Raw genomic sequence first — 9,772 nt, forward strand, 5'->3', positions numbered from 1 at the left:
TAAATTCAAAAATTTAAATTTAAAATTTTAGATATTTAGAAATTTAGAAAAAAAATAAAAATATAAATACTGCAAAAATAATGCTCACACTAATCTATGCCCATCCTGGGCCGCTTTAATTGTTCAAGTCTGGTATGACATCATCTTCCAATCAGCCCACCTCAACATGTCACCTGCTTACGTCACCAATTCTTCATTCAAGTTCAATTCAGTTGTTCCTTTAGACTTCACAAGCAGTTTTGTAAGAATGACAAACAGTTGGTTGGCGGCAAACTTTTTTCTGTTCATAGCCCCTGACAGCTTGAACCTGGAGACTGAGGCAGGCATGAGTCGTCAGGTTCTTCTGTCAGATCTTCTGTATGTGTAACCTTGGTGTTATCAGACGGTTCAGGTGAGACAGGCTGAGATGGAAACGCTCATTCATGCTTGTTTAGATAATTGCAATTCCCCTTTTATCCTTTTTATCCAGCTTTTAACAGATTTCTTAGATGAATAAGTCCAGGGGTGAAGGTTCAGCCCACTGAGTGACATGACAGTGCATAGTTTGACCTGGTTTGGTCTCCAGAACAGGCCGGTCAAGTTGATTCATCACCGCTCGTCATGCATGACCAGACGTGATGAGTGCATAAAGAAAACAAGCAAAGTTGTTCTTTGTATGTTACTAGTTAGTTGAAATCACTGTTAGGTCACCTGATCAAAGATCAACCAGTAGAAACACATTCCACTCACGGTGATGAGAGATTTGCAGCCCGGTGAATACGGGCTGGTTGTGGATTTGTTTCACATTTGATGCCAGACGAGCGACGCCGCTGGACCTCCTGAGCCATGAACGCAAAGCTGGAGATCGTTGCCATGGTGCTGGGCTTCCTTGGCCTGTTTGGCGTGGTAACCAGCACCGCCGTGCCCATGTGGCGAGTGTCGGCCTTTATCGGCAGCAATCTCATCGTCATGGAGGAGCTTTGGGAGGGCCTGTGGATGAACTGCTTCAGACAGTACCAGATCAGGATGCAGTGTAAGGTGTACGACTCCATGCTCAGCCTGCCCCCCGAGATGCAGGCGGCCAGGGGGCTCATGTGCGTCTCCATCATCCTGGTCCTCGTCTCCTTGCTGGTCACGGGATGCGGGATCAGAAACAGCATCTGCTGCGTCGATGACATGAGGAGCAAAAACAACACCCTGGTGGCGGGAGCAGCTTTGTTCCTGCTCTCCTGTTTGACCACGTTGGTCCCCGTTGCCTGGGTGACCCACACCGTCATCCATAAGTTCTACAACCCTACAGTGGTGGACTCAGAGAAACGTGAGCTGGGGGCCGCGCTCTTCGTTGGCTGGGCCGCCGCTGGCCTCCTGCTGGTCACTGGGGTCATCCTCCTGGTCACCTACTCCTCCCGTAAGTCAAAGGAGGAAGATCCCTACGGCGACACGTACATCATGGCGGCAAGGAGTGCACCCGGGGAGAGTGTGGACTTAACGAGGAGGTCGAGCGGCACGCACAAAGAGCACGCATATGTGTGAGCAGCTGCAGCGCACTGGGACATCATGATTACACTTCATACGCCTCCTGTCAAGATGCTGTATGCAATATGAAGATACAGTGTAGCACTCCGTTACCTTCAACAAATAATGCACTACTGATGTATTCTCTGCACTCTTTGGGGTTCTCAGCTCCTGTAATTTTGTGATTTCTACCTATTTTATCTGCACTGGATTCTGCACTGGATTGACGAGTTTAAACACAGTTACATGTGAATTTAACCCAGTTAGTGTGTCTTTCTTTACTGTTGTAATATCATAACATTGTACTGTATTTACTGTCTGAGCTGTTGGCTACTTTTGTTAAACTAATCTAAATGTTACTACTTCAATAAATGTGTGATTGTCTACTTGATTACAGTTTTTGAGTTCATTATTTGGACATTTTAAAGTCCTCACATGATCCACATTATTCGGTGTGGTTTTATAAGATTTCAAATAATCAGACGAGCCAAGAACAAAATGAATCTGCTGCTAAATAGAGCAGGAAGTCTTTGTGGGGCTGAGAGCTGCAGACAGCACGTTGTTACTATGAAACCCATCCGGCTCCAGTGTCCCGCTCCGGCTCACTTTACATGTTCTGTAAGAAAGAGGAGAGGTCGGTTCGACGCCCGCAAACTTCCCGCCAGCTTTCGATTGGAGCGAGACCAGAGCAGGAGGGCGTGTCTGTCGATGGGTCAAAGGTCAAACTGTCTAAAATGCGTGGGTGCTTAAACTCAATCTAAAGCTGCTTTTAAACTTTAGATTTGCTCTCTGGAATATATTAATCTGAAGTTTACTAAAATAAATCACACGGAACTCAATCCCAGTTTCAGCAGAGTGAACGTGATGAAGACCTCTGCTGAGATCAGTAACGACCTCACAAAGTGATCGAGTTTGTGTTTACTACTTCTAAGTAGAGACTCACAGGGTCCTTTGTTCAGTAGCGGTTACATTAGCATTGGAAAAGGTTTTGCTCTTTGGTGCATCGCTCTCCATCTGAAAGCAGCTCAACCAGTAAGGCTGCATTGCATTGCTCACATTTTTCAGAGGGTGTATAAGTTCCTGCTCTTCATCCTGAGCTCAGATTTGTCTGTGAGGAGGCAGCCGAGGATCTGTCTTTGACTCTGCGCTTACAGCCGCCATGGCTAACTACACTGCCTACAGTGGCTACAGCAAGCCGCCTCAGTCCTACGTAGGCTCCTATTACGACGAGAAGCAGGCCCAGACCTACGCCGACTCTGTGTATGAGGAGAAGCAGAGGATAGAGAAGAAGAACCGGGAGGAAGGCGTCTGCTGCGAGGTGGTGGCTCTGGTTATCGGCTTCATTGGACTTATCGGCGTGGCCGCTGTGACGGGCCTGCCCATGTGGAAGGTGACGGCCTTCATCGGCGCGGATATTATCGTCATGGAGACCCGCTGGGAGGGTTTGTGGATGAACTGCTACAGACAGGCCAACATCAGAATGCAGTGTAAGGTGTACGACTCTCTGCTGTTCCTGCCCCCGGACCTGCAGGCTGCCAGGGGTCTCATGTGCAGCGCCGTGGCCCTGAGCTGCTTCGCCCTCATCGTCTCCTCCGTTGGCATGAAGTGTACCAAAGTGGTGGACCACCGGGCTCGCACCAAGCACGTGGTTCTGGTGGCCGGCGGCTGCTTGTTCCTCCTGGCCTGCGTCACAACCCTGATCCCCGTTTCCTGGACCGGCCACGTCATTATCCGGGACTTCTACAACCCTCTGCTGATCGACGCCCAGCGCAGGGAGCTCGGCGAGGCCTTGTACATCGGCTGGGTGACCGGCGCCGTCCTCTTTGTTGCCGGGGTGATCCTGCTGTGCCGCCACGCTCCCCGAACCCAAGAATCCGACGAGAGGATCGCGCTCGACCAGGCGGGGAACATCTACCAGCCCGGATACGCGTACCAGCCGTACACCTACCAGCCTGCGTACACTTACCAACCTGCCTACTCTGCTCCCCCACCAGGATCTGTGGCGTACACACCCAGTCAATACTAGAAGGACACGGCGCACACAGAGACACTTTGCTTTGAAATGAGGAAAATCAATGACTGACACGACCAAAGGCTGAAAACGGCCACATGTGTTCTCAAAGAAGACCGAATGAATCACAGAGCTTGAATTCATGGTGGAACTGTTTTGATCAATTGTGTGTGTGTTGTTTCCATATGATTGATTCCTGTGTAATAATCTCAGCATGTGTGTTTTATTCCATAATAAGACCGTGTACTGTATTTAATTGTATGTGTTGCTCAGTATTCTCTGCTTCTCTTTGAGAGCAGCGATGCACTATTCAGCCTTATTCAGATGTAAACAGCAGGATTGTGTTGAGGTTTTATGTTTGTTGTACTTGTAAATACTTTGTTTTTCACAGTCCCGGCCTAAATGTACAGAAAGGTCCAACGTGGTAACAATAAAGGGTCAAAAACAGGAGCAGCTCTGTCATGTTTCCGTCTGTTTTAAAATAATAGAAACCCTTGTGAAACTGCTGGTTTTCTTGGTATGCAAACAGAAACGTCGTCTGTTGTCTCCGGTGGAAACTTACCTGAACCAGTGAAACCAGATTGTTCACACAGATCCACCCACAATGCAAAACTGCTGCCAGGAGAGACGGGGGAGCAACACGTAGACATGGAGGAGGTGTACGGAAGGAACACAACACTGCCAGGGACACATGGATACACATGTCGTGCCCACCACACACACACACAGTCACACACACTGCAAACAATGATGCATAAACGTTTCTAAAAATGCTTTTTAATATCATTTCGAGATGTAATTTCTAACAAATGGCCTGAAACGTAGAGTTCATTGGCGTCCATAACATCTGTATCCATGGCCAACACACACGGATATGTTTTATTAACCCTCTACAACCTTATTTTGTCAGAACACCACCCTCTTTTCTTCAGGCTCCCTCGTAAAGGCCGCCCTGGGAATGTAAAACGAGACTTGGTAATAAACAAAGCGGCAGCTTAGTGCAGCTCCTGGGGAAGCTGTACAAAGAAAAAAATGGCCAGAGGGGATTGTGTTTCTTAGCAACAGGTCACAACTCCCACCCCTCCCCGCTCGGATGCCGTGTCCATAGGGAGGAGGCAGCACAGGTGAACGTCTCCCTGCTCCTCCCACATCGGGATGCAAAGCCGCCACATAGAGGAACCTGGCTTCCCACTGTCGAGTTTGGAGGGATAAGAGGAGCACAGAATGGCCAACTCAGCGCTGGAGATCGTGGGTCTCATGTTGACCCTGATTGGGCTCATCGGGGCGGCGGCGAGCACCGGGATGCCCATGTGGCGCGTCACAGCCTTCATTGGGGAGAACATCATCGTGTTCGAGACTCGATACGAGGGCCTGTGGATGAACTGCTTCCGTCAGGCCGACATCAGAATGCAGTGTAAGGTGTACGACTCTCTCCTGGCTCTGAGCCCGGACCTCCAGGCGGCTCGGGGGCTGATGTGCGCCTCGTTGGCGCTGGGAGGCCTGGGGTTGATGATCGGTATGGTGGGGATGCAGTGCACCTCCTGCATCCAGAACAATGACCGGGCCAAGCGTATGGTCCTCATCATAGCTGGGAGCATGGTCATAATGGCGTGCTTCTGCGTCATCATCCCCGTGTCCTGGACGGGTCACGTCATCATCAGGGACTTCTACAACCCTCTGCTGATTGACGCCCAGCGCAGGGAGCTCGGGGAGGCTCTCTACATCGGCTGGGTGGCCTCCATTTTCCTGCTGGCCGGCGGATGCATGTTTATATGCTGCAATCTGCAGTCTGAGGGCAAAGAATCAGAGAGGTACATGTACTCCAGGCCCTCCGACTACATGGGCTATCTCCCACAGCCCCCTCAACCACAACAGCTGGTGTATCCCGCACAGTTCCAACCTCAGCCGATGCTGTCCAGACACCCATCAACCAACTACAGCTACGAGTCCAGATACCCGTCCAGATACCCGTCTGTGCGCAGCGGCGTGGCTTATCTCTGAACACTTAGACGGGCCGAGGTAATGAAGTTCACAGCTTCAGGCTCCACATGAGAGGAACATTCTTTTCACCGCGCCTTGACTGTGAAATACAACCTGACACATTTCAAATGGATCAATAAACATTTCAAAGCCAAAACCAAATCTAAAACTCAATGAGTAACTTCACTGTGAACGTACACGGAGCTTTGATTTTTGAATCACGCATTCTTTATGTTTTCTTTATGGTGCACTGCGATAGAATCATGATAGAACACAAAGATCTTCATCGATCTTTATCCGTATTGCTTTTCTATGTGTACATAATCTACTTTTATATTGACAGGCTTCTGTTTTTGCATTTCAGTTTGCAAATCGTACACACATATGCTGCGTGTGTGTGTGTGTGTGAGACGAGTTGGCTTTAATGAAGAAATTACTCAACTGTAACTGAGGCTCATAAACTAAGGGGAAGAAATTTGGTCTTAATCTTAAATTTAAAAGAAATGGAGATGAGAAGAATGCTGGAAATTCGATTACGAAGCTAAGATGTTTACATTTGTATTCCTCACACACACACATCATCGTCAGCTTTGTGTTCTCTGACAGGAAGCTGAGAGGTCGCTGGCTGAACTCGTTCCTCACTGGGAGACGACCTTGTTTACTTGTTTGCGTGTGAAAGTTGGTTTCAACCAGTTTGTTCCTGTTTTAGTTTGACATGAAAATTGGTTCAAAACTAAAAACAAACGAGCCTTTGCCACAGACGGAGGCGTGTAATTATATTCAGATCATATTTCACGGATGTTTACGCCCATTTCAAAACTCCAGAGTCTGATGGCCGTTGACATTAACTTTACATAAGCCTCCATAGCCACAACACACACACACACACACACACACACACACACACACACACATACCTGTTGTTATTTAGTTACCAGTATTAGAAACTTGATCAGGGGAAGCCAAACAGAAGCCGGAGGTGGCAGAGCAGGTCACACACGTCACACACATGTCACACACATGTTACTGTTGTCCGGTTGTGTTTACTACAGGCAGATCTGTGTCCCTGAAGCATCAGCTGTGCATTAGAACATTATAAAATCATTTCAAAGGAGCGCCTGGACTCTGTTATGGTCGCTCACATACATACACTGAAGTGGAAAAACCAGTCCACCTTGTGTGTATGTGTGTGTGTGTGTGTGTGTGTGTGTGTGTGTGTGAGTCTGGTATGATGCCTGGGAGCTACAGGATCTGGTTCAATAACACGTGATGCAGGTTAAGTGCTGCTTGTTAAAGGTGTGGTCGGCACAGAGGAGCTCAAACTAACAAGTGTTCAACTTGTGATAACAACGGTTGGACAGAGACGCTCTGACGGTAGAGACACGTGAACAGGATTTGCAAAAACACTTTGCAAAACAACGTCTGTCCAAACATGGCCATAGGTAGCTTCCGGGGAGGATCACAGGTGGATCTGTTTCACTATTACAGTTCAAAACTCAACCTGAGAGAAGCTTCCGTAATATTTCAAATGTCAAAGTAGTTTAAACCCTTTTTTTTTACACTTTGTCTATTTTATGACGTCATTTTCTTGCATTCCTCTTCTGTGGTTTAAAGGAATATGAACAAGGGCGGCCAGTTTGTTTACATTATGACATCACAACACAAATTAAAGCTATTCATGTGTAGGTGGGATTTCCTGTATGTACATTTATGAATAAAAACAGATTTCTGCTGTACAATAATCAGCCGGTTCTTCTTCATCTTGTTGCTTTCTGCACTCCTGTGGTCATCACAGGTACTGCAGGCAAGAGTCAATAAGAGACAAGTAGATAGACATTAGATTATCATTAGTATTGAGTAGTTAAAATCGAGCAGGTGGTAGAAACGTATTAGGGTTGAGTTGTGAGCTGAGTGTGTTGTTGTTGTTGAGGAGCTGATGGTGGAGACAAACCCCCTACAGCCACACACAGCATAAACACAGAATCAGCAGCTCCTCTTCACCCCCATCAGCATGAGCCAGTCAGGTGAACACAAAGCATCTCTCCCATAACAAACCACCTCATACAAACACACACACACTTTGCCAGTGCTTCACCGTCTCGGACACGTCTCTGACTATTTCTCTTCCGAGTTGCCCCTGGTTTGGTCTTTTCTCCACCTGGACTCTGGATCTGGACTCTGGACCCGGACCCATCTGCACTCTGCACCATGGTCCAAGGCATTTCAGAGATAGCTGCCATGTGCGTCGGCCTGGTCGGGCTGATCGGCGCCGCAGCGACAACTGGGATGCCAATGTGGAGAGTGACGGCTTTTATTGGCGCGGACATCATCGTCATGGAAACCATGTGGGAGGGTTTGTGGATGAACTGCTACAGACAGGCCAACATCAGGATGCAGTGTAAATCGTACGACTCCCTGCTGTTCCTGCCGCCGGACCTGCAGGCAGCCAGAGGCCTGATGTGCTGCTCTCTGGCCTTGTCAGGCGTGGGGCTCCTTGTGGCGTTGGTGGGAATGCGATGCACTTCCTGTCTTCAGGGTAACGATCGTGCCAAGATCATTGTCCTGCTGGTTGCGGGCGGCATGCAGTTCGCGGCCAGCATCTGCGTCTTCATCCCCGTGTCCTGGACGGGCCACGTCATCATCAGGGACTTCTACAACCCTTTGTTGATTGACGCCCAGAAGAGGGAGCTGGGAGAGGCTCTCTACGTCGGCTCGATGACCGGCGCCGTCCTCTTTGCCTCGGCCGTGCTGTTTGTCTGTCGCAGGATGCCTTCAAACCAGGGCTCGTTTGACATGTATCATCCCGCCAACACGCTCGGGTACCAGCAGAGGCTCGGCAAATCGACTCTGATGAGATATCATCCCATCTCAAGCGTGAGCCTTTCAAGCATCAGATCCAATCCAAACCCGCCCTCTCTGCAGGGCCGCGGCTCTGTGGGACCTCAGCTTGTGGCGCCGCTGCAGAACATCCCTCAAGTCATGACAAGTAACGGAACATTCCTCAACCCTCCTGTTGTTTATAACCCAGCTATGGTGGATAATGGCTCTCTGCTGTATAACGGCAGTATGGGTCACCACCCCTCCATACGCAGCTCCAACATGATGGGACACACACCTACACCAGGAAACTCTGTGTACATGAGTCAGCACACTGCTCCATATTCCTTAACTTACAATCCCACGCTGTCCTACCAGTCCAGCTTCAATCCAGTCCCACAAACCCCTGTCTTCATAGGATACAGTGCATCAAGAGTGGAACCACCGTCTCACCACAGCAGCCGCAGCGGGGGTGGAGTGTATATATAAGTAATAATGATGTAAACTTAACCACGAGGAGCAGATTCATACTAACTAATGAGGTGAAGGTAGTCATGGCTGCGTGGGCTTGGAGTGTCTACTCACACAGACGATAAGGTTCCATTATTATTTTGTTATCGGACTTTCTGTTGTCGTTTTTATGAGAAGAGAACAGGGTGTGTTTGGTGGTGAGAGGTGACATCGTGCTCCTTTAATGACATATTTGTATTTATACAGAAAACACAAAAATATATGAGAATTCTTCTTTTTTTATCGCAGCTTTTAAGGTTTTATAGCTAACACCGTATTTGACATTTACTGTGTGTCCCCGGGTGTGTGTGAGTGTGTGTGTATATGCATTTATAAGAACAGAATGTGCTTCAGTGATCAGAGGATAAACTTTTAACTTATATACTTAATGTACAAGTAATACAGATAGAGGACAATTACAACTTACTTAGAGACTTTATACTTTATGTATTTATATTGGCAGGTGTGTAATATGTTTAATGCCACAGTTCACTCACTGTTTTGATGATGCTGAGGAGGAGGAGGAGGAGGAGGCATTGTTGGTATTGTTGGTTGCTGTTGGTTTCTTACAGACATGCAGTTCAGGTGGGATCTGTATCGGCCCTTTGATGGACTGGGAAAGACTCTGAAAACAAAAGAAAAAGACGTAAAGCAAATGTATCTGTGTCCCGGCTGATTGTTAGCTAAACCTTTGCTGAACTCTGAATATTCAAATGTTGTTTTGTATACACAACAGTCCAACAGTGTGTGTGTTGTGATCAGTGCCTAAGCCAAGACAGCTCGTGTTGGCAGTACACATCTCTCCTGTTTATGCTCAGACCATGGTGGCCTACTCTAACACGTGACACTACCAAAGTTCACCGCTAGATGGCAGCAGAGTATACGGTGGCTGCTCTGGACGCGGACAGACACAGCAACAACATCTGCTGACAAGTTTCATGAGCTAAAACCTTCATCAGG

The 9,772-nt window shown here is 48.1% G+C and overlaps 4 protein-coding genes across 4 annotated transcripts; all 4 read left to right on the plus strand.

The window, feature by feature from the left end:
- Positions 1-685: 685 nt before the first annotated feature.
- On the plus strand, positions 686-1,885 carry LOC142995187 (claudin-4-like). The gene has a single exon (XM_076146156.1). It carries the CDS (start codon positions 826-828, stop codon positions 1,510-1,512), a length of 687 nt encoding a protein of 228 aa, XP_076002271.1. The 5' UTR covers positions 686-825; the 3' UTR covers positions 1,513-1,885.
- Positions 1,886-2,576: 691 nt separating this feature from the next.
- cldn8.2 (claudin 8.2) lies at positions 2,577-3,955 on the plus strand. The gene has a single exon (XM_076146086.1). The coding sequence runs from the start codon at positions 2,654-2,656 to the stop codon at positions 3,518-3,520; it is 867 nt and encodes a 288-aa protein (XP_076002201.1). The 5' UTR covers positions 2,577-2,653; the 3' UTR covers positions 3,521-3,955.
- Positions 3,956-4,049: 94 nt separating this feature from the next.
- cldn8.1 (claudin 8.1) lies at positions 4,050-7,346 on the plus strand. Its single transcript, XM_076146087.1, has one exon. It carries the CDS (start codon positions 4,730-4,732, stop codon positions 5,504-5,506), a length of 777 nt encoding a protein of 258 aa, XP_076002202.1. The 5' UTR covers positions 4,050-4,729; the 3' UTR covers positions 5,507-7,346.
- Positions 7,347-7,551: 205 nt separating this feature from the next.
- On the plus strand, positions 7,552-9,468 carry LOC142995152 (claudin-4-like). The gene has a single exon (XM_076146085.1). The coding sequence runs from the start codon at positions 7,694-7,696 to the stop codon at positions 8,789-8,791; it is 1,098 nt and encodes a 365-aa protein (XP_076002200.1). The 5' UTR covers positions 7,552-7,693; the 3' UTR covers positions 8,792-9,468.
- Positions 9,469-9,772: the final 304 nt, after the last annotated feature.

This window comes from Genypterus blacodes, unplaced genomic scaffold, assembly GCF_046128005.1.
Source record: "Genypterus blacodes isolate CSIRO-AG114 ecotype Tasmania unplaced genomic scaffold, CSIRO-AGI_Gbla_v1 ptg000032l_1, whole genome shotgun sequence".
Taxonomy (NCBI): domain Eukaryota; kingdom Metazoa; phylum Chordata; class Actinopteri; order Ophidiiformes; family Ophidiidae; genus Genypterus; species Genypterus blacodes.

Excerpts from the sequence above, each read along its gene's own strand:
- LOC142995187 (XM_076146156.1), top strand. The coding sequence starts at position 826 with ATGAACGCAAAGCTGGAGATCGTTGCCATGGTGCTGGGCTTCCTTGGC.
- cldn8.2 (XM_076146086.1), top strand. The coding sequence starts at position 2,654 with ATGGCTAACTACACTGCCTACAGTGGCTACAGCAAGCCGCCTCAGTCC.
- cldn8.1 (XM_076146087.1), top strand. The coding sequence starts at position 4,730 with ATGGCCAACTCAGCGCTGGAGATCGTGGGTCTCATGTTGACCCTGATT.
- LOC142995152 (XM_076146085.1), top strand. The coding sequence starts at position 7,694 with ATGGTCCAAGGCATTTCAGAGATAGCTGCCATGTGCGTCGGCCTGGTC.